Raw genomic sequence first — 21,453 nt, 5'->3', positions numbered from 1 at the left:
CTCTGTCCTTAGTTGTAGAAAGAACACTCCCCCAAGGTTCATGAACAAGATCTCTGAACGCAGAGATATCGATGTTAGCTTCGACTTCGTCGTGATCAGGGGAACTGTGAGATGAAGAGAGTGTTGTGGAACATGTTTACATGTATAGTAATCTGATTCGAAGGATGGAAATTGAAGAATGGAAAATGACCCAAATTGTCAATTGATAGAAATGGATTGGAAGGGGGGAGACAGCATTGACACCCGCAGTCGCCCTAGTGAGTAGGTCGTACGGTCGACTGGAAGATGGCCATGGCTTCTATTCGCGCATCGGGACTTAGTAGTCATTTTTGGTCTGCCGCGTACGGACGCTATGTGCTATTACTTCATTTGGCTCAGTGTCTGCAAGGTAGACACTCACTTTATTGAGCTAGCAATGGATAGACCGGAAAGCAACAACCGGAGCGTAAAGATCAAGTATTGTAGGACAGTCCTTGTTACCGCACTTCCATCTGCACAGACAGACAGCTTGGTTCTGACTCCTGTTGGGAATTCTACATACTTGAATAAATTATTTGGACGCAGGAACATCCATCGATTGTTGACACGACTTTGGATGTAATGCAGTGGACCCAAGCTGAGAATGATTGCCAGTTAGTTCATCTGACTTCAGCTCGCCCTCTTTGAATATTAGTGCAGGTTATCTACTAGTAGACTGCTATCTATCTAGTTCCTGGGTAGGCTATCGTCCGACGGAACCAGAGGGATTGCCAGTAGTGGGGCAAAGAGTACACACGCGCCTCTAGAAAGTCCGATTGAGTAGCGGTAGGAATTATGGATGGAACCAGGCAGCCGCTTTCGTAGTAATACTCATATTATACAGGAGAGACAACCTCCCATTTGGTAGACCACTTACCGACTCGGTGGATATTTCACTTACTTAGGGTGTGAGGACATCCGTATTCGATGCGGAAACATCCAGACAAAAAAGAGCCTTTTTTGTTTCCAAAGGTTCATGCACACTAATTGGGTGAAGGTATGGGGGGTTGGAGGGGGGAGGGGACCTGACCAACCGACTACTAACTCCTTCAGGCTGTGTACTACCACTAACTAGAATGGTCGACCCCTGTGCGGGATATTGAGAGCATTGGAAGAGTAGGGTGGGAAAAAAAGTAAAGAACAGAAAAAAAGAAATGAGAGGAAAAGAAAGAAAAACATGAAGCATTGATTCGATGCGGAAGGTCTGCGAAACCAACATTTCTTGGCCTGACAGACCTTGCGTCCCTTTCAGCCAGTCACCCGGACCAGGCCATACGGTACTAGTAAGTAGACGGATAGTTAGTAAGTAGTAAGTAAGTAAGTCAGTAGTTCAAGTCACCTTCAGTCAGTCACTCAATCAATCAGTCAAGAGTCAGAGCCAGTCATGATGAACTGAAAATGGGCAGCAGGGGACCGGTACCGAGAAGGAAAAGATGGCCCGCTTTGGTCCTCCCCCCCATCTCTGCAGCCGTCATTTGCACGACACCCAACTCTCTTTTCTTCTATCTTGTGAGGAAGAATCCATGGATGGAGACCGGGTCAGAAGATTGAGAAAGGGACAGTCATTACATTGACTTATTGGATGAAAGAATAAAGAAGAGTATTGATTCGATACAAAGTACTAGTTAGTCAGTTAGTTAGATAGTTACTTCTACTTAAGACTACATACTGGTAATTATTCTCTGAAAAAGTATCTATTGCTTTTACTTACATCTCTTTTTTAAAATACCAAGCGACGGGAAGAGGGTGTACCTTAAGCAGGCAGCCCACTCTGGACCTACGGCAAGTAGAAAGATACCCACTTGGTCCTAGTTGAGGGACTAATTAAGTTTCCCTAACCTTGCCCGACCGACGACGAGCACCAACGGGCAGATCCCCAAGAAGGGCCTTGGGAAGTCTAGTACCTGTTAGTCTGGCTCCCCTCGGCCACACTAACCCAAAACCTCACGCCTTAGGCAGACCACTCCCATCAATTGCTCAATTACCTTACCGTTACCATCATCCAAACTTAGACTTCCTTAACCCCAGCACAGCATCGCCTGTCCTCCTCCTCCCTCTTGCCCGCTCGTTTTCTCCCTCCTTCAAGCGGGATCTTCAACATTTCTTGCCTGCTTCCTCCTCCTCCCACCTTCAATCTCCCTTAACCACACCCCCTCTCTATCTCCTCATTCTCCCCTTTGTTACCCATATATTGGGATTTGTCGAGGTTATTATATTCTGTTGTTATTTTTTGTCTTTTTATATTTTCTTTCCAAAAGATTTCTCTTCCTTTTTTTAAGTCTTGTTATTTTTTATTTCCTTTTTTTATTATATTTTCCTTTTTCTTTTTGTTTTTTACCCACTCAATTTTACCTTCTTCATAACCCGGCTATTCCTCCCTTCCTAGTCTAATTCCCTGGTTTCGCGATCTCCGCCTTTCCCACCCTCTCACTCACTCTCTCTTTACCACTCGAGTTTCTCAGACCGATTCCTCTCTGGCTGTTTATTTCCTTTCTCATTGACCACACACACCTCCTCTCTCTCTTTTTTAAACTATTGCTATTACTATCACTATTCTCTTCGACCCTTTTTTTCCTTTTTCCTCGTCTCATTTTCTCTACATCTAATCCTGCCCTCCCAGCTGACACGCTTGTCGAACACGCCACCGTGCAGCTGGTTATCGGGTTACCTGTCTTACTGTAAACTCAGGTATGATGATCCCCTTCTTGACTCTAGCGTCCTCCTCTTTCCGACCGTTCGGCTTTTTGCGCACTTCTGCATTCATTCACTGCCAAACCAGAACGCTGGAAATTTACTGCCCTGCTGGATGCTTTTGCCTTTCTCTTTCTTCTCTTCTTCCTCTTCTTCTTCTTCTTCTTCTTGTTCTTCTTTTGTAATATCGCAGCAACATCCTAACTTGTTCATTTTTCCTCCTTCCCGCTTAGGTTTCCGAAATTACCTCGTCATTTCTCCCCGTCCTGCCACCCATCTTCCCAACTCTTAGAGCCCCGGGAAGCTCCATAGTCATCGAGACGAACGGCTCTGCACTCACTGGCCCAGTGCCACTGCAACATCCCTGTCACTGATCCAGCATCCACCGGACTCAATCCTGCTTAGTCTGACAACCCCCCCCAAGCCACTCCCCCGGGCATCTGCCAACGAAACCGCTCTGTCTGAACACTGGTGCCCGAACGCCTTGTTTCCCTGCTGCGTTGGTCCCCCGTGTTCTACCGCCGTCCCGTGCTTGTTCCTATTGCTCGTCTTCTTTCGTTTCACCCCCATCTACCTACCTGGATTTACAGCGAAAGCCCACGCCGCAACCAACTCAACAGTCTCGGACGCGATCAACCTGCGACGAGACTCATCTGCATCGTCTTCCCGTTTTGCTTTCTCTCGTGCCCCCTCAGGCCCCACCGCCGGTCTCATCCCACATCTCTCTCGCACCGACGACGTCTGCTGGAAGAGCGCCCGTCTACTTTGACTTACAATTTCGTCTATCGCATCGTTTAGCGCTTGGCATTGACGCCGGCGAATGCTGACACCCACGGACGGCTTGCGCGGACTACTCCTCGATCCCCATTGAGGGGGGTTGTTGACATGAATCCGGCAAACTTCCCCAATGTTGGCGGGGCCATGAATGGCGGAGTTAAGCCGCATGGCCAAATGCAACGTCCGACAAAACCTGAGAATAACCAAATAATCCTCCAGCAAGTCGCACAGGCGCTGCAGGCACAGGGTCAATATTCCGGTTGGCGAGCGGATGTTCCCATCAGAGAGCGAGCACTCAAGGTGTACCAAATGTAGGTTCCCACCATGCGCATCCCTGTCGTCACTAACCCGACTCAAATAAATATACTTGCACCCCTCCCCCTCCTTTCATTCACTAAGAAGTGACTGGTGCCTCCGCTAATCCATCACCTCCTAGGATCACCTCACTGGGTTTAATTCAGCCTCGTATAGACATGCAGAATGCTGCGCATGCTGCCTTGACCTTCGAACAGAAGGCATTCAAAGAGGCTGGCCAGAAGGTAGATACTGTTACTTCCCTTTATCTTGTGTTACGTGGGCTCTAATCATGGCGTCTCTCAGGCCGATTACGAAAGGGAATGCAATGAGAAGCTCCTTCATATTCGCGATACTCGTGCAAGACAGGCAGCCGTAATGCAAGGTGGGATGATGCCCCAAGGGCAAGCTATGGGAATGCCTGGATTGGGACAGCCGCCATTCAACCCGCAAATGAATCGCCCCGTGCAAGCATCGCCTTTGCCCGGACAACAACAAATGTCGATGGGCATGGGTGACATAAACCAACAAGCTGCAATGCAACACCGCCAGCAAGCGCAGCAGCAACATCAGAACATATTACAGCAACAGCGCCCGCAACAAAAGCCTGCGAATGGGGCAGCGCTTTCGGACGATTTAAACACCCTTTCCGCTTCCGAGTACGAACAAGTCTGTCGCATAGCTAGTCAGATCATCTCGAAGACCTCGCCAGAGGATCTGGAGAAAATCAAGATGAACCTGCAGAACATGACGCCCGAGCAGCGGGGGTACTTGCAACGGAAAAACATGGACCCGATCACTTACTTCTTTCGCTCTCAGGCGCTCAACCAGTTGAAGAGGTTTAAGAAAAATCGGGGTGATATTCGCCCGCCAGGTGCTGGGGTTGATCCCAACGGTGCCATGATGGGCGACCCCATGATGAACACACAGCGGCATATGTTTCAGAATATGATAAACGCACAACGCAACTCCTTCTCGGTAGGCAGCCAGCAAGGCTTGGATCCGTCGTCGTTCATTGGAAATGTTGAGAACATCCAGGGACAACAGGCCGATGGGTTGCGCTCTCAGGAGGCAGGCCAACTTGTGGTGCCCGCGAGCTCCTCCCAGATGAATCAGCAACCATTCACGACGCCGCAGAATATGTTCCAAGTCGGACAGCAGCTTGGCCAGGGCGCGCAGGCAAATATAAACGGCTCTGGAATAAGCCCACAGTTTCTAGCCCAGCAGCATGTGCAGAATGCACAGACTATGCCGCAGGATAGATCTCAACAAGCATCTCAGTTCCAGGCGCAGCCACAGCCACAATCCCAGTCAGCGCAAGACCAAGCACGGGTGCAAGCAGCTGCCAAAGTACAATTCGCAATGTCTCAAAACCAACCTGGCGCGCGAATGCAGCATCAAATGTCCCAACAAAGCCCGGCTATGCCCATGTTGAATCGGCCAATGGCTCCAGGTCAGATTTCTCCGCCACAAGGAACAGCGCAAGTCCGGCCTCCGTCCCGACCCCAGGGAATGGGACAACAGCCTGGGAACATTCAGATGAACGGACAACCGTCTATGCAAAGACCACCGATTCCACCTAACCTCCCCCCGCAAATCCAGGAGCAACTTAATTCGATGAGCAACGAACAGTTAAGCGCATTTCTTATGAACCATCAACGGCGTGCGCTGGCAAACAACCAGGCCCTGGCTAGGGCAAACGCCTCGCAGCAGTCCATGCCCATGCAGCAGAATCTATCGCAGTCGAGTCAAGGCCAGCAGATGATCAATGGCCAAATAATGAACGGCCAGATGCAAAATGGGCAGAACCTACGAGCGTCTCTTAATTTGCAACAACAACTTGCGGGAATGGGTGGTGCCCAACAGCCTAACCAGATGCTGCCAGGTCAGATGTCCGTCCAACAGCGACAGCAACAGCAGCAACAGCAGCGCCAGCAGGATCTCTATAAGCTTCAACTTCTTCGTGCGCATAGCGGCGGTATGGAGATGTCTCCCGAGCAGGTCAAAGAAATGGATCGATTGCACTTTCCGCCCGCGATATTGAGCAACAATCCGAACATCTCCTCGGCTGTTCCGAAAAACATCAAGACCTGGGGTCAGCTGAAGCAATTGGCGGCCACAAGCCCGCAACTGCTGGGAGGCGCCGACATCACGAAGCTGCTGGCGTTGCAGAAACTCCATCTCGCTCAGATTCTTGCTCAGTCCAAAGAGAATGCTCGCAACCCCGAACAGGGTGGACAAGGCCCTTGGATGCCGACACCGTTCCAGGGGCAGCCGCAGCCTTTGATGAACCCACAGCTTCAAGCTGGCCAGCAGCAGATGCCAATGAATATGCCGGTTATGCGTCCCATCTCCGCGCAAGATATACAATTGGCCCGCCAGCGTTTAGGCAGTCAGGTGCAGAACCTGAGCGATGATCAACTCCGCGAATTGCTGCATAGAAACCGACAGAAGCAAATACAGGCGGCCCAGAGTCGAGCGGCCCAGGCTCTTGCCGCCCAACAGGCACAACAACAATCTCTATCAGTACCGCAGCCCCCGGTTACTGTGCCGCCCTCGATGCCTCAAGTCAAACCGGAGCCGCAGCCCTCACAGCAAACGGCGCAGCAGCCCCAGCAAAATTCTACTACAAAGGCTCAGGCCCAGTCTGTGCCGTCTGGCAAGAATGCGAAAGGGCCTGTCGCAAAACAAGCACAGAAAAGGAAGTTGCCACATGATGAGTCTGCAGAATCTCAGCCCACTCCAGAACAGAAACCCGCTCCTCCCGCTCCTTCTCAGGCGGGAGCAACCCCTACACAGGCAAAGGCGAATATGCTTCTCACTCGCGAGCAATTGGCTGCTATGACGCCCCAGCAACGCGCACAGTTCGAGGCACATTTGCGCCGGCAGCAATCTCAGCAACCTCAAGGCCGTGTTCCCATCAGCAGAGCGCATGCAGAGGAACAATGGAACAAGTTGCCAGAAAAGTTAAAGCAGTTGTACAACGAAATTGCTAGAAACACTCCTCCAGGGGAGCCTGTATCCATTACGCCAGAGCAAAAGGCAACCATGGCGCAACAGTTGCGGGAGATCACTGACTACCTAAGTAAAATGGATAATCTTATTCAATTTCTGGCTACTAAAATTCCCGGACAAGAGAAGAATGTGCACAGTTTGCTTTCAATGGTGAGTTATGCGATTGCCTTCCCTTTCCATTATATGTGAGGTTCGTTCATAAACTGACGATGCTTTCCAGCGGGTCTACTTAATGAGGCAATTCAAACCAGGGCCTGATTGGACTCTCAATGACCAGTTCACAATTTCGCCACAATATCTGGGGCTCTACACTGGTTCCATCAAGAGGCTGTTCCATACCATGATTGCGCGCGTCAACCAACAGATGCCAGGCCCACGGTTTAGCGTCTCTCAGGGAGCACCTGCGCAACAGGCCAGCCAACCCAACATGCCCGCCCTGAACGCAAGCAATCTGCAGCAATTGCAACAGCAGGAGGAAGCACTTCAGCGTGCCCGCCGAGCCTCCAGCCAGACTGTTCCTGGCGCTGCTGCCATCCCGCAAGCCCCGTTTGGAGCGCCTTCTCCTCAAGGTGTTCCCCATGCCTATGGCCCGGGTAGCGTTCCTCCGGAACAGCTGAAACTTCCTCCCCCCAAGAAACGCAAGCAGTCCCAAACCGGAGCTACACCCGTTTCTGCGGCGCCAACTTCCAAGGCGCAGGCAGGAAAACCGGCCGATGCACGGACGAGCGGTGCAGCCTTGGGTGGGGCATTTAAGTGTAGTATCCCCGAGTGTCAGCATCACTACCAAGGGTTGGCGACGCAAAACGCCTTGGACAGGCACGTCGCAGAGGCTCACCAGGTTGAAGAGCCCATTGAGAACCCGCTGGAGTTCGCTTTGGAGAGCTACCGCACCTGTCTCGTGAAGGACGAGGATAAGAGTGGGGCTCCGGACCTGAAGAGCATCCCGCTTGTGAATGGTAAGGTCGTTGCAACCTCGTCACCTTCAAAGCACGAGGTTAAAGTCGAGGCGGCCACTCCAGTGCCCACAAGTGCGGCCACCATGGGGCGAGCTCCCAGCCAAGTAGGACCAAAGCCTAGTTCGCCAGCATCGAACCAACAATTGACGCCTCGCACGTCCACCGCCAAACCGGCAATGCCATCTCCCCTCAAGCCAACCGCCGGCAAAGACGGCAAGAAGGAGCCGGCCAAAATGGCTGAGCCAGGGCCCTCTGCGGACGCAACTCCCCAAGATCCATGGGCAAACAGCGCGATCTCTCTCGACGCGATACAGGATACCTTCATGGAGTTCGCCGATGACGGCGGCCTTGGATTCGGTGCTATGGATGAATTCCTTAACCCTGAGATGTTTACCAACACGCAAGCGAAAGACACCCCGGATTCCGTTGAAACTGGCCTCGTAACCCAAACACCCAAGGATACCGAGCTTCCGAAGACGGATGATCTCAATGGTAAGACCGAAGGGAGTGAGGGCAGCTGGCTTCCAGCGGATTGGATTACCTTCCCAGGCCGGCTGGAAGATGGAATTATGATGACGGATCCATGGGAGGAATTTGATTGGGATCTGGTCGACCGCAAAGACGGGGCGATCAACGTTGACGATAGCGGCATCGCGATATGTGCGATATAGGCAGGTAGCCTGTGACGAGAAGCTTTTTATGATTTGAGCCGGCGGAAAGGCGTCCGGATTACTATGTCATTATGGCATGGACCACGAATGATTATTGTACATTAAGCCGAGGAGGTCTTGTCACTTCTAGTTCGTGACGTGTTGTGTGTTTCTTTTTTACTTTTCACTGGTCGGTATTCTTCTGGCGCGGCGTTGGACGGAGCGAGTGATAAAAAAAGAGGGTTTATTTGCTGAGTCGCCCTGGGAGCAAGGCTCTCTCGGAGGATGGTTTGAAGAGTGAGAACTGCCACGGCCTGGAGAAAGAATTAGGGCTGAGGAGGGTAGCTGGATGTATCCCATGGCTGTTTTGAAGCACCATCTAGTCTAGCTTTAATTATACCAATATTCCATCTGTATACATCTCGATGCATGCATACTTTAAGTGTTAACCAACTAGAACGAGAGTTTAATTGATTACTTTGTCCCGTCCGTATGTATGTCAGCCGTAATGATACGCCCCATACGGATCCGTGACAAGACCCACTCCGGGATCAGCTGCCGATAAGGTTAGCCTGTCCACCTGAAAGCTGTGGCTCTTCTTCCCCATGAACTCTCCTTCCATTCTTTCCACCCATCATCCTCGTCTGCTTTGTTCCGTGTTTCTCCCATCGATTATCCTCGGTCTGCCAGGATGGGTGCTCAATAGCTCCCTGTTTGCTAGCTTCCTTCCGAATACCAATCTCGCCATTCGACTTGAATGTGCCCTGAATTCCTTCTTTGCCTTCCCACCCATCGTCAGCTTCTCCGGACTTGGCCAACTAACCCACTCCCTCCCTCCCTGTGACCACCTTATCACTCCACCCACGTGAGCCACCGAGTGGCTTATCTATCGCCCTTAGTACCTCCTCTACCTCCTCCCTGCTTCGTGCTATTCAACAACCACTCCTTTTGTCCCTCATACTCATTACCACACTCGGGGCATCATGGCGAATAAAGCTGCCGTTCCATTCCTGGTGACGATGATGCTCGTCACCGGGGTGTGCAACACCATCCTCAACAAATACCAGGTCTGACTTCCCTACTGTTCTATGCCACACACCTCTTCGCTCACCCGATGAATAGGACATGCAATGCGTGTGGAATTGCGACTCGCCCTATCCCAAATACCGTCGCACCTTCGAGCAACCCGTTATCCAGACGTAGGCATTCCCCTCCTTGCCCTAGTCTGCATATGTCGGCTCACAATCTCCCTTGGATGACAGTATTCAGATGTTCACCGGAGAAATGGGAAGCTGGCTGGTGATTCTCATGACTTGGCTGTATCAACGGTATCTTGCTCCGCGCTTGTCCAACAACTCATCGCCTCTTCTAGCTGGCGGTTATCACCCTGTCAACAATACGGAAGGACTCGACGATGAGGAAGATTATACCATCAGAGGGCCAGAAGCCTCAGATGATGTCACGAAGCCCGCCACGCTAGCAGACGGTCGCGTTCATCTTCGAGGATACAAGATCTTTCTTCTTGCTGCACCAGCGTGCTGCGATATCGCGGGCACAACTCTGATGAACGTCGGGTTGCTCTTTGTTGCTGCCAGTGTCTACCAGATGACTCGCGGTGCCCTCGTTCTATTCGTCGGCCTCTTCAGTGTTCTTTTCCTCCACCGCAAACTTTATCTCTATCATTGGTTGGCGCTGTTCATTGTGGTCTTAGGTGTTGCTCTGGTCGGTCTTGCAGGTGCCCTCTTCGCCGACAACCAAGGGCACGACGTCACCCAAGGAAGTGCTGCCACCGTAGTAACCCATGCTATCCGAGAAGTCCAGGCAACAACGCGGTCTCCGGAAGCACTGAAAGCTGTCGTTGGTGTGCTGCTTATAGCCGCAGCCCAGATCTTCACTGCGTCCCAATTCGTTCTGGAAGAGTGGATCTTGGAAAACTATGAAATGGACCCCCTCCAGGTCGTTGGCTGGGAAGGTATCTTCGGGTTCTCTGTCACCGTCATTGGCTCGATCATCTTGTACTTGACCATCGGACGTACGGAGGCCGGCCGCTACGGCTACTTCGATGCAAAGGAAGGATGGAGCCAGGTTTTCCATAACCGAGCAATCGCCATGTCCAGTTTCTTGATCATGATCAGTATTGGGTGAGTCTCTTCCTAACATCCCTCCTTATCCGTCAACAACATACTCATTAAGACAATCTCAGCGGATTCAATTTCTTCGGTCTCTCCGTCACCCGCACCGTATCCGCTACTTCCCGCAGCACTATTGACACCTGCCGGACCCTCTTCATCTGGCTCGTCTCCCTCGCTCTGGGCTGGGAGACCTTCAAATGGCTACAAGTCGTCGGCTTCGCGCTCCTCGTCTACGGAACTTTTCTCTTCAACGATATTGTCCGCCCGCCGCTCAAAGCCTGCCTTCCTAGTTCTCGCCGCGACCAAGAGATTCTTCTCCCTGAAGAGCCGATTGAGCATATGTAAGTTGTTCGGCTCACTTCATCTTCGCATGATACACAGCACACACACCCAATTCGAAACCAAGAGTACGTCACCTTGATCGGTGACGTCACGTGTCTCTTGTCCTTGACGGACCAGACACCGCTACAGGTTTTGTTTGATACTGGATATCTATCGCTCTCGCAATACAAGTGCTTCATGTTCTAGGCATGGGCATATCTCTGTCTTTAGTTGATTTTTGGTTCATTATCGGCGTTTCAAATTTGGCTGTGTTGCTCTAGGAATACAATTTGGATTATAGAGGCAGGTACTCAGGCATGAAGCCGCTGGTGAGTGGGGTTTGTTTCTGGGAAACAATATACAGTATCTCTGTCTTTGGTCTTATCTCCGATGTACCCTGTAGCTTTCCTTCATATTCTGCATCTAAGTTGTAGTAAATCTAAAGCCATCAATGCAATAGGTGTTATAGTACATGAGTCCATCTATAGAATCAACACTTCGAATAGACCAATCTATTGTCTTCCTGTTAACGCAGAGTAGTCCTTTCAAAATATGACTGATTAATGGAAGAATGAAAAGAAATAGAAGACGAAATATGCAATAAACCCGACTGATGATATACAATGCCAAACCAACAAGCAGGGTATATAGAATGTAAGCGTGCATGTAAGCGTGCATGTATATGTGTATGGTAGTATATATGTAAAGCGAAATGATAAGGCAAGCTCAAACGATAATGTACGTCAAATATGGTATGTTACAGACTCGAAATAAGATGGTGGTGGTGCCAGGTAGGTCGCGGGGAGATTTGTAGCCAACTGCTAACAGGGATTTTTGGCTTCGTGCGTCTAGACGAGGACGTAAAGCGCACACATCTGTGGTAGGTCAGAGTTGATCGAGAACTCCGGGTGTAAAGTTGTTAGAAAACTTACCATTGATAATCCGAAAATCATAGATAGCCAGAAGAAGAGGTTCTGGATTGAGTCAGTATTTGGTTTGGGGCACAGTATTCAGGAGGGGAAAAGTACGTTTAGTGTTGTCTTTCCTCGGACGTATTTGGATTTCTGTACCGCAACGATAGGTAGCTGGAGCATCATCGCTAAGAATCCGTAGCCGCGGAGCTTCTTGGTTATGCAGCTCATGACTAATTCGTGAGCAATGGCGCTGACGAGGAAAGTGATAAACATGGCGACCGGCTTGGAGAAGTTTGATAGCGAGGGAAAGTATACATGGCGGCGGAGGAAGTGATGAACGGGGATGTTCCATTCGCGGGAGAACTCGAGCCTGTAGCCAAATTAGTAGCAATCATCAAAAAGACTTTATAAGCTTCCACTAACCAGTCGCATGAATTCCACCAGTCTGAGTAAAAGTGACGATCAGCGAAACAAGTTAGCTCCGCGAAGGCGCCCAAAACATATTCGAAGATCACCAGGAACACAAGAAGGAACGTGACCATGAACGGGAACAAAAGCATGCTGATGGTCTCCGCGAGGATCAGGGCCTTGTCGACCGCGCTTGACACCCTGTGCAATTGGATGTTGGCTTCTGTCAGGACAGGGAGAATAAACTCTTCGCTTGTCAATGTCAATAGGAAGATGCATCCGAAGATAGCCAGAGTCTTCAAGCCGATTTCGATCCACCGTCTTTCCTTGCTCCGAGGATATTCCAACTCGTAGCAGAGAGTGGGGCAGAATACAAAGTCGACATAATTGACAACGGTAAGATTCTGAGGATAGGTTACATTTCCCATGGGTGAGGTGAGCTCCGTGGCCAGGTCCTCGCGCAGTTCAGCGATCGACTCGGAGCGCGCATGGTGGCTCGCACGCCGGGCTACCGAGCGTCGACGGGGGGATGCATCTGGGTATGGGATTGGCGCTTCCATTGAGACTTTCCCTGGCTTGTCGAGCGACGCTAGTCGACGCTGCGTCTCGCTCAAATGACCATTGTAGAACGCGTAGGAGTGCACCTTCATCAGAATGGTCAGAGTATGAAGGGTGAAGAAGACCTGGGCCGTCCAGGTCCAGCGCATCATAAACGGCCAACTACGAGCCTAGTTAGCTGCTTCATCTTAGCCGAAGGTAGAGTGAGATGCCAACTTACTTGATCCATAGAATGGCCCAGCCTGCCTCGAAGATGCTTTGCACGACCATGCCACCTCTTCCCCAGCGCATCAAGCTACCGCTTTTTCGTATGAGATGGTGGAGCGGCAGGACCACTGCGCTACTGACCACCATGGCCACGTCACTGAACCCCATGGACCACACATTTTCTGACAACAGGCTCCATACTCTGATCCTCAAGGGATAGCCAGTATCCTTGATATTCCGAAGCATCGTAGTAACAACCATGATAAACAATGCAATCCAAAATAGGGTATAGAAGCCGCGGAAGTCGCGGTACTCGCTCCGCGGGTCAAAATGGGATACTCGAGGAACATAATCGATTGTATAAAATATTCGAGTTCGGGCTCGTGCTTGCTTTCTTGCCGTGGAGATTGAATGCGCGGAGGGGGGAGCATCGTCGGGGACCGGGGTTGAGCGGCCACTAGTAGGGAAAGTTAGGACCAGCCATTCTAGTAACTCCGTATGCAAGTACTCACCTCGAATCAGCTTTCTCCAAGGGGGAAATTGCCGTCAAATCGTCTAGATTCTTCGACCCCGGAACGGCACGGGACCGTAGTAAAGGGGAGCCACTAGGTGGTTGAACGGCCGAAGACATGCTGCGGGCAGGGACAAAAGCAATAGGAGAAATTTGTCGGTTCACATGGATCCAAGGAACCGGAGAGCCAGCACACCAATAGTTATATAGATAGACGAAATCTGACACATGCAGAAAGCTGACACAGACAGGAAGGGGGGTGAGTGCTGGACGTTTGAGGTGGATCCTATAGCAAAAGACGTAGTATGACCGCGGGCTGGTAAGGCTGGCTCGTGCAGCGGCCGATCAGCAGAAACGAATACGAAACTGCGCGCAGACAAGGAGACGTAGGGCGGAAGTCTTTTACGATCGACGGTATCAGGTGAACAGTCTTAATGCAGGGAGTAAGACGAATGATACCTCATGAACAAGGCTTGAAGCGTGGTACAGTAAGAAAATGAAAGCCAATGGCGGCTGCAGGGGGCTAGATAAACTACATTGTAGGAGTTCATGAACAGGAAGTCCTTCGCGGAATGAAATCATAGGGGAAGCCATTACGGAGTACTTCCAGCCTAATATGGCAAGTCCGTTGCCTCCTTCACCGCCTACTGCCTTGAAAGTCAATGAGGATAGCCTCGGCAGAATCCCCCGCAAACTGTATGGCTTACAATACAAATACAAACAAACATACTATGACGCAAGTATAGAGCAGTTGCCTGACACGCTTCGAATGTCTCACGTAATTCATAGGCAATAATGATGACTACGTAGTAGTAGTCAGCTACATCTGCCCCTTAAGACAGAAACACCACTAACGCGGTGAGGCGTACTAAGATTATCTTAGTGTGGTATGAAACAACGGCGGCGGATGTGGCTGTGAATAGCCAATATGCCGGGATTCTGCATTTTGTAAATTGGGAGATAGTAATTGCTACGTTCCTAGTCGGACTTGTAATCCTAGTTCTATTCAGCTATTATTTTCTTTGAGATTTGCAGACAGACATCACATTGCAAACCAATAAACACCTTGAGTATCCGGAGATATCATGACCTTAACGCCAATCCGCTTCATTCAGTTTTTAAAAGACATCACAAGCTCCACGCCTCGTGCCTGTATGGAAGGACAGGGAATGGAAATAGAAAATTAGAACCAAATCTTGATCAGCTCCTCACTGACCGCACTTGGCGTCAAGACACCGCTGTCGGTAATCAAGGCAGAGATCAGATGGGGGGGAGTGAAGTCAACTACATCAGCACTGTCTGCCGTTTTGACGGCCTTGGCAACAGCTGCATCCGTAGACAAAGCTTGCTGTTGCTTCGCCTCGTCGGCAACATCTTCTTCAGTCTTGAAATCGATCACGCGCTGCTCAATCGGCAAATCATACTGGCTGAGCGGGTAGAGACGGACGAACTTGTGGCTCTCCGCCACAACGTAGAAGGGTTTGCCCATAGCCTTAGCAAGAAGACCGATCTGGTAGGTTCCCATGCGCGACACGATTCCACCGTTTTCAACCACACCCTCGGCACCGACAATGACAGTATCGGCCTTGCCCATCGAGTATGCAACAGCCGACTCCGGGATCGTAGCGACAGGAACACCCTTCGCCCGGAGAGCGCGCACAGTCTCCATACCCTCCGGCTCATCGGAATGCGCACCAGTACCCTTCGCCGATGACAGGACATAGATCACATTGAACCGCACTGCCGACGGGCCGCCCTTCTCATCCGCAGCCTTCTGTAGCAACGAAGCGACAACTCGCGATCCTCCGTTCGTCAAAACTGTGCTTCCATCGCGTACAAATCCTCGTCCAAACGCCGCGATCTTGTCTCGACTTTCCTTCGCACGTCTAATGAACAACCGTCCGTTGGACAGAAGATGCGCCCTAATCGCGTTAAAATCACCTGCGGGCCCGAGCTGTCCGGGTCTCTGCAGGGTAGTGATCAGGTACCGCTGGAAGAGGTCGGTTCCAGCGGAGAGACCAATGGGGTTCGGAATCGACTGTTTCAGGTGTGCAGTAGATTTCTCGAGAAGGTCGAGCGTCTCGGATATCGTCGAGGAGGGAGAGTTTGTAAGGAGTAGTACCAGAGCTTCGATAGCTGCAATTGGCATAGTCAGGTCGGGGTCGGAGCGGAGCAAGTCATTGTAGGTCGCGACAATGCTGGAAAGAACAAATGTTAGCGATCCAAAGGACTAGAACTTCCTGGATGTGAAGTAGGTGACTTACTCGAACGGCTTGGCGGCGGCCGATGAGCCTGATGTGGGAGCTGCCATGATGTTCAAAGAACGCCGAGAAGCTATAATACTCCGAGAGGTTGAGAGCCGTGAGCTGGAAAACCTCGCGTTCACAGCAGGAAAGCACTCTCTGACACTGGTTCACTGTCCACAGGTAATTCCGCTGTGGCCGCCGCAAAGAGTCATCGAAAAAGGGAAGCGTGGAGTAAGTTTGCATTGTTTGTCTGTGATGCCCCTCTCCCACCGCGCTAATCCGCTTCTGGTTGCCATGCGAGTCCTGCGCAGTAAACAATCATCATAACATCCATCGAGCGGGCACCAATCTCGCCACCACTCTGCCTTGGCCGTGTCCGAGTGATTTCTGTAGCTCATCATCTTAGCTTGGACTGCGAAAAACCATGGCGTACGGCAGCCGAATGAGCCAGCAATTCCATGGCTCCCAGCAACACCACAATAGAGGTCGCAAAAAGGAGGATGATAATGATGCTCTCATGCGCCTGGTCAGTTCACGGTCGAACAGGGCATCTTCGCTTACAATATCTAATACTGCTAGCAGCCGGACAAGGAAATTGCAGGATGCATTAATGACATCGGCATCCCTTTTACCGCCGCCGACTTGATCAAGCCAAACCCGCAACAGATTCAGATGGTCTTTGAATGGTTTGCTGAGCTCCTCATGAATATGACACGCGAAACCGTAGAGCCAGCGATGCGAGCTGCGGCGGATGATATCTGCGGCGACTACCCCGACATCGTTCCTACTGACACGCGCAACCTCATGGGGTTCTTTACCAGCTTACGGCGGTTGATGATGGAGGTGCGTATGAACCCGCTTTACACCGAACCAGACGAGCTCAGTCGGATCTAACTTGGCATACGCCAATATAGTGCGGCGTCAATGATTTTATGTTTACCGATCTCACCAAGCCTACCCATGATCGACTCGTCAAGATATTCTCCTATCTCATCAACTTTGTTAGATTCCGCGAATCTCAAACGCCCGTTATTGATGAGCACTTCAACAAAGGCGAGAAGGTCAAATCGCGCATCGACACCCTATACACGGAGAACCAGGAGATGGAGCAGCGCCTCGAAGAAATGCGCCGGACTATGAAGGCCAACGAGGCACAGGTTAAGGACAAGGTACGACGTAACGACGAGTTGAAAGCGCGACTGCTCGAATTGCGGCGCAACCAGGAGCGAGTGGCCGAAATGCTAGAAAGAGCCAAGGCGGATAAGGCAAGACGGCAAGCGCAACTCGAGGAGAAGACGGAAAGGGTCGTTCGTACGCGGCAAGAAGTTGAGAAACTGCGTCCTTATGTAATGGAGAGCCCCATTTCTCTCCAGGCCTCATTGAGTGAATTGTCGGAGAATCTCCTCCGCGAGAAAGCGCAAATCGATGCGATGGAAAAACGAGCGAGGGCTCTGCAAACATCATCAGACACGTTTACGGTTGTTAGTAACGACGTGCAAGCCTGCGTGCGTCTTCTCGAAGATATATCCGTGGAACTGCAAAAGGAAGATGATGAAGAGTCAAGGGCCTCTAGAAATAGAGAAGCCATTTCCGAGCGAGGGAACAATGTTAGGGAGGTGGAGCAGACCGAGAAGTTGCTGCAGCGGCAGCTGGCACGATGGAATGAGAGGATCGAGGCTCTACGAAAGAATGCTCAAGAAAAAGCGGAAGTAGCGCAGGCGCGTATGGAAGAACTCCGGGAGGTCCAGAAACAACTCCGGGAGGAGCGAGCTGAAAAGCAGCGCGACATGGAGCGGAGGAGAATCCGGATCGAACAAACTGAGAAGAAGGTAAATATCGCTTGTTTCCTTCGGCTTTACATGCTTTACTAATTCTTCCCCAGATGGCCGATCTCAAGGAGAACATTGAAAGCGAAATTCAAAGCGCTCACGATGAATACCTGAAATTGGAGTCACATATCAAACTCTATATCACGGACATGGAGAAATGCCTATAAATTTGGGAATTCATTACGGTGTCAAATCGGGAGTTTAGGGCTGATTCAAGGATACCCGGTTGATTATGGGGGTTTACATTGTCTTATAGTACATATCTTGCTCTATTACTGTCATTCAAATCGTCAAACGTCTATCATTGTAGTGTCTGTAATCGGAGCCTCATTATCATTAAATTCAAACCACCGCTGCACGACCCTTTTAACTGGTACCCCACCCCCTCGATACGACGTACTTTGCTCTCCAACCCGCACAGAGCTGTTCAACAGCGGCACCTGCGTATGCCATGACACCTCCCCCTCCCCCTTCCCACTCCCACTCTCCATAGAATCACCAACATTTCTACATTCACACAGCACAAGATCCATCCCCCCTCGATCCGCCACCTCCACCACCGCCGCAAACGTCCTCGACAACCCCTGAGCAGAGAACTCCGAAGTAGGAACATGTAAAGCCAACGGGTTCAGAATAGCCATCAGAGGTAGTGGTGGTGGTGGTGGTGATGGTTGTTTCGTCTGCCTTCCCTTCTCCTCGGCAGTAGTAGTCAACAACTCTCGTTGCAACCCTACTCCATCTTCCGGCGATCGTACCACAGACAAATACGCTCGAAGATGTTCCAGCGTAGGGCAGTACACTAACTTAATGCTGCTTGATTTGGACAGCACCCCGATGGTGTTTTTGGTAAGTATGTGATTATGTTGATGATGTTCTTCAGTTCCTTGGCCCGAGGCGAGTAATAACTGCTCTAGGAACTGTTCTTTTGTTGTGCATATGAGTAGTATTGTGGTGGGGGCATCTTGGGTGATGATGTGTTGGAGGAAATCTGTTATGCGGTCGCTGATGGTGTAGATTTGTCGGGTTGGGGGGGTGAGGGTCATGATAGATTGATTAGAAGGTGGATGAATAGATGGATGGATGAGTTGTGGAGTGCATTAGCGTTGAGTTATCTACTTATGACTACTACTTACTTAGACGGTGGTTGGGCTAGGATTTGGAGAGGCGGTTGAACCGTTCGATTTGGCGCTTCTGATTGGTGCTTTCAATTGCTACCGCAGCATCTACTTAGTATAGAAGAGGGAGGCTCGTTTAGATCTTTACAACGTGACCCGATGTCTATTAAGTTTATACTATGAAATGAATAATGCAGCTCAGTCAGCTGCCGTGAATTGATCGTATACCTACTTAGCTGAACTATGTTCAGTTGGTGCCGAGAGCCATCATAATATGTCAGACAACAAGCACACGCCACCTACTAGTAGGTTTAATTGGAACCTTTCCTTACTCTGACTAGTACGGCTAGTGACTATCAGTGCTTACCTGCTCCGTCTATGATCATACACTAGTACTGTTCATGTCATCTTCTCTTCTAGGCATTGAAGACAAGCAGATGGTGTGTCTTATCAGCAGAATGAGGCGTAGGAAAGTACTAGATTAGCTTCGAATCAAGAAAGGTTAAAGCAACTGGTTCCCGGAAGATACTATCATAGAGGTCTCCATACTTAATCTAGGATTCCATGATGACTGGCGGCCATCTACAGGGATATTTAGATAGCCTTATTCACGCCAAGCTGGGGTACGCGATTTCTATGATAGTCCGATAGTTGCACTAAGTGCAACAATGGTATGACTCAATCAGAGTGATAGTCAACTAGACCCCTGTCAATTACTTTGCCAATGTCTTCTTATATGTGGGACTGATATAATCATATCTTAAACGGGCCTTCTTATATCACTACTTATGTATCTAGTAGTATGCCATTCAATCAAAGACAAACTGTGGCATCGCTTCCTCTTCATTCTATTTTGTCTTAAAATTTTTTCAAGCCCTCCTGCTGGTGACGAGCAGAGATATGCATTCTGAGAAGGGCAGTGACTCAAGCTACACAATGACGGCGGCTGTGCCTGACCACGATGCCATTCATCCTTCTACTGACTGTCCAGAGACGGTGCTATCCAAGAATGACACAGCCGATAACAAGCTAGCCGACCCCGAACAGACTCAATCACCCATAGAGGTTGACGGTGGTTATGGCTGGATCTGTGTACTGTACGTCTTTCTGGTCAATGCTCATACATGGGGAATCAACAGTGTAAGGCCTCACTCATGGTCTTCTAGACAAGGCTATATTTGCTAACTCTTGTCGCAGTTAGGCCTATGGTGTCTTTCTGGCCCACTATCTGGACACAAATACATTCCCAGGAGCATCAGACCTCGACTATGACTTTGTCGAAGGCTTCTCCCTCAGTATGGCTCAATTCATCGCGCCAGTCGCAACAATCACGACCCGAATGTGGGGTACAAGAGTTACCTTGATGATTGGGATCACATTGCAGACTGCGGCATTGTTGGGAGCGTCATGGGTGGGCCAGGTTTAGCAATTATCTCTCAGTCAGGCTCTGTGCTTTGGATTTGGCATGAGCATGCAATTCAGTGCTACTGTTGGCATCATTCCTCAGTGGTTCACCCGCCGTCGGTCCCTTGCAAACGGTATTGCAACGGCTGGATCGGGATTCGGAGGCCTTATCTATTCATTGGCTACAAGTGCCATGATTCAGAGATGGGGCTTTGGCTGGGCTTTCCGCATCCTGGCGATCGTCTCCGCTGCTGCGTGCGGCTTCTCTGCTATCATTGTAAGGGATCGAAACAAGGCCATTGGAGCTGTTCAATTCGCCTTCCATACAGAGCTTTTAAGAAGACTAGAATTCCTGCTCACTTTGGCCTGGGGTTGCTTTAGCGTGTTGGGCTACGTGGCCCTTCTGTTCTCCATTCCCGACTATGCAACCACCGTAGCCCTGACCGCATCTCAAGGCTCAATTGTTGGTGCCATGTTCAATCTTGGAGGAGGCCTTGGGCGACCTGTTATAGGGTACGTCAGCGATAGCTTTGGACGGCTGAACACTGCCCTCGCTTGTACCTTCTTGGCTGGCCTGTTTTCTCTCGTCATCTGGGTCTTTGCCAGAAATTTCGGTGTCCTTATCTTCTATGCGTTAATGAGCGGTCCTTTTGCTGCGACCTTCACGACCACTGAAGCTCCAGTTGGCGCGGAGGTTGTGGGTTTACAACTCTTACCATCTGCGTTGTCGATCTTCTGGCTTTCAGTCGTCATCCCGAGCACATTTGCTGAACCGATCGCTCTTTGGCTACGCACCGACAATGGAACTAACTTCCTGCATGCCCAGATATTTGTCGGCTTCATGTTCATGGCAGCATGTATTTGCCTTGGGCTTGTAAGATTATGGAAGGTATCAGAGCTAGAAAGCGCTGATGCTGACGGCGATCCTCCGAGGCAGGAAACCCAGATCAGAGACGATGATGCTGTGCCACGAGAGTCCGTCGTGGGAACGGCGAGCAGCGTGCCTAGTATCACAAGTAAAGTGAAGACTGTGAAGGGATCATTCACGATGGCGAGGGTTTGAATGATGTAGACTAAGATGTCTGGGATAAAGGGGTCATCCTACTCTACCGTTCTATGGATAGAAGCCAATTAGCCAACTTCGTGGCTTTAGGCCATGACCCATCACCTGGTGTTGATGTATGAGCAAGATTTGCTGGACTTCGCTGATCACGTCATCTCTATCCAGCATATTGCTTCCTCTATATCAAAGCACGGGCGTAAAAGCAACAAATGGAGTTGTCATGCTCTAAAGCGACTTCTCAATCACAGAGACATGACGCCGCAAGTCATGAGCCTCTCCCACCTAAGGCCGTCGAGACATCTGGTTGTTTACTGCAGATATCATAATAGTAGATTCTATATAGA

At 50.3% G+C, this 21,453-nt stretch overlaps 8 protein-coding genes across 8 annotated transcripts; 4 read left to right on the top strand and 4 right to left on the bottom strand.

Moving 5' to 3' along the window:
* Positions 1 to 1,725: 1,725 nt before the first annotated feature.
* Positions 1,726 to 3,279, bottom strand: BO83DRAFT_403290 (uncharacterized protein; the record flags this gene model as incomplete). Its single annotated transcript, XM_025533605.1, has 7 exons — positions 1,726 to 1,770; positions 1,858 to 1,922; positions 2,147 to 2,157; positions 2,465 to 2,540; positions 2,564 to 2,690; positions 2,957 to 3,073; positions 3,163 to 3,279. The coding sequence occupies 7 exons, from the start codon at positions 3,277 to 3,279 to the stop codon at positions 1,726 to 1,728; spliced, it is 558 nt and encodes a 185-aa protein (XP_025382917.1).
* Positions 3,280 to 3,437: 158 nt separating this feature from the next.
* Positions 3,438 to 8,500, top strand: BO83DRAFT_161959 (uncharacterized protein). Its single transcript, XM_025526325.1, has 4 exons — positions 3,438 to 3,797; positions 3,923 to 4,025; positions 4,087 to 6,945; positions 7,016 to 8,500. Exons 1-4 carry the CDS (start codon positions 3,595 to 3,597, stop codon positions 8,420 to 8,422), a joined length of 4,572 nt encoding a protein of 1,523 aa, XP_025382916.1. The 5' UTR covers positions 3,438 to 3,594; the 3' UTR covers positions 8,423 to 8,500.
* Positions 8,501 to 9,297: 797 nt separating this feature from the next.
* Positions 9,298 to 11,232, top strand: BO83DRAFT_382781 (putative nucleotide-sugar transporter). Its single transcript, XM_025532305.1, has 4 exons — positions 9,298 to 9,468; positions 9,524 to 9,600; positions 9,664 to 10,542; positions 10,605 to 11,232. The coding sequence occupies exons 1-4, from the start codon at positions 9,385 to 9,387 to the stop codon at positions 10,876 to 10,878; spliced, it is 1,314 nt and encodes a 437-aa protein (XP_025382915.1). The 5' UTR covers positions 9,298 to 9,384; the 3' UTR covers positions 10,879 to 11,232.
* A 36-nt stretch (positions 11,233 to 11,268) lies between these two features.
* On the bottom strand, positions 11,269 to 13,964 carry BO83DRAFT_421146 (putative sterol o-acyltransferase (APE2)). Its single transcript, XM_025534971.1, has 6 exons — positions 13,454 to 13,964; positions 12,955 to 13,398; positions 12,192 to 12,896; positions 11,883 to 12,138; positions 11,787 to 11,828; positions 11,269 to 11,729 (listed from the first exon to the last, which is right to left on the bottom strand). The coding sequence occupies exons 1-6, from the start codon at positions 13,570 to 13,572 to the stop codon at positions 11,703 to 11,705; spliced, it is 1,593 nt and encodes a 530-aa protein (XP_025382914.1). The 5' UTR covers positions 13,573 to 13,964; the 3' UTR covers positions 11,269 to 11,702.
* Positions 13,965 to 14,451: 487 nt separating this feature from the next.
* BO83DRAFT_371171 (translation initiation factor eIF2B subunit alpha) lies at positions 14,452 to 15,870 on the bottom strand. Its single transcript, XM_025529927.1, has 2 exons — positions 15,717 to 15,870; positions 14,452 to 15,650 (listed from the first exon to the last, which is right to left on the bottom strand). The coding sequence occupies exons 1-2, from the start codon at positions 15,761 to 15,763 to the stop codon at positions 14,636 to 14,638; spliced, it is 1,062 nt and encodes a 353-aa protein (XP_025382913.1). The 5' UTR covers positions 15,764 to 15,870; the 3' UTR covers positions 14,452 to 14,635.
* Positions 15,871 to 16,040: 170 nt separating this feature from the next.
* On the top strand, positions 16,041 to 17,820 carry nuf2 (kinetochore-associated Ndc80 complex subunit NUF2). The gene is made up of 4 exons (XM_025534970.1): positions 16,041 to 16,224; positions 16,281 to 16,541; positions 16,613 to 17,527; positions 17,581 to 17,820. Exons 1-4 carry the CDS (start codon positions 16,123 to 16,125, stop codon positions 17,692 to 17,694), a joined length of 1,392 nt encoding a protein of 463 aa, XP_025382912.1. The 5' UTR covers positions 16,041 to 16,122; the 3' UTR covers positions 17,695 to 17,820.
* Positions 17,818 to 18,635, bottom strand: BO83DRAFT_456799 (uncharacterized protein; the record flags this gene model as incomplete). The annotated part of the gene is made up of 1 exon (XM_025537079.1): positions 17,818 to 18,635. The coding sequence occupies exon 1, from the start codon at positions 18,568 to 18,570 to the stop codon at positions 17,818 to 17,820; it is 753 nt and encodes a 250-aa protein (XP_025382911.1). The 5' UTR covers positions 18,571 to 18,635.
* A 907-nt stretch (positions 18,636 to 19,542) lies between these two features.
* BO83DRAFT_412064 (MFS general substrate transporter) lies at positions 19,543 to 21,130 on the top strand (the record flags this gene model as incomplete). Its single annotated transcript, XM_025534369.1, has 3 exons — positions 19,543 to 19,782; positions 19,844 to 20,046; positions 20,083 to 21,130. 3 exons carry the CDS (start codon positions 19,543 to 19,545, stop codon positions 21,107 to 21,109), a joined length of 1,470 nt encoding a protein of 489 aa, XP_025382910.1. The 3' UTR covers positions 21,110 to 21,130.
* Positions 21,131 to 21,453: the final 323 nt, after the last annotated feature.

This window comes from Aspergillus eucalypticola, assembly GCF_003184535.1.
Source record: "Aspergillus eucalypticola CBS 122712 chromosome Unknown BO83scaffold_38, whole genome shotgun sequence".
Classification (NCBI taxonomy): Eukaryota; Fungi; Ascomycota; class Eurotiomycetes; order Eurotiales; family Aspergillaceae; genus Aspergillus; species Aspergillus eucalypticola.
This window is presented reverse-complemented; position numbering and strand designations above follow the sequence as displayed.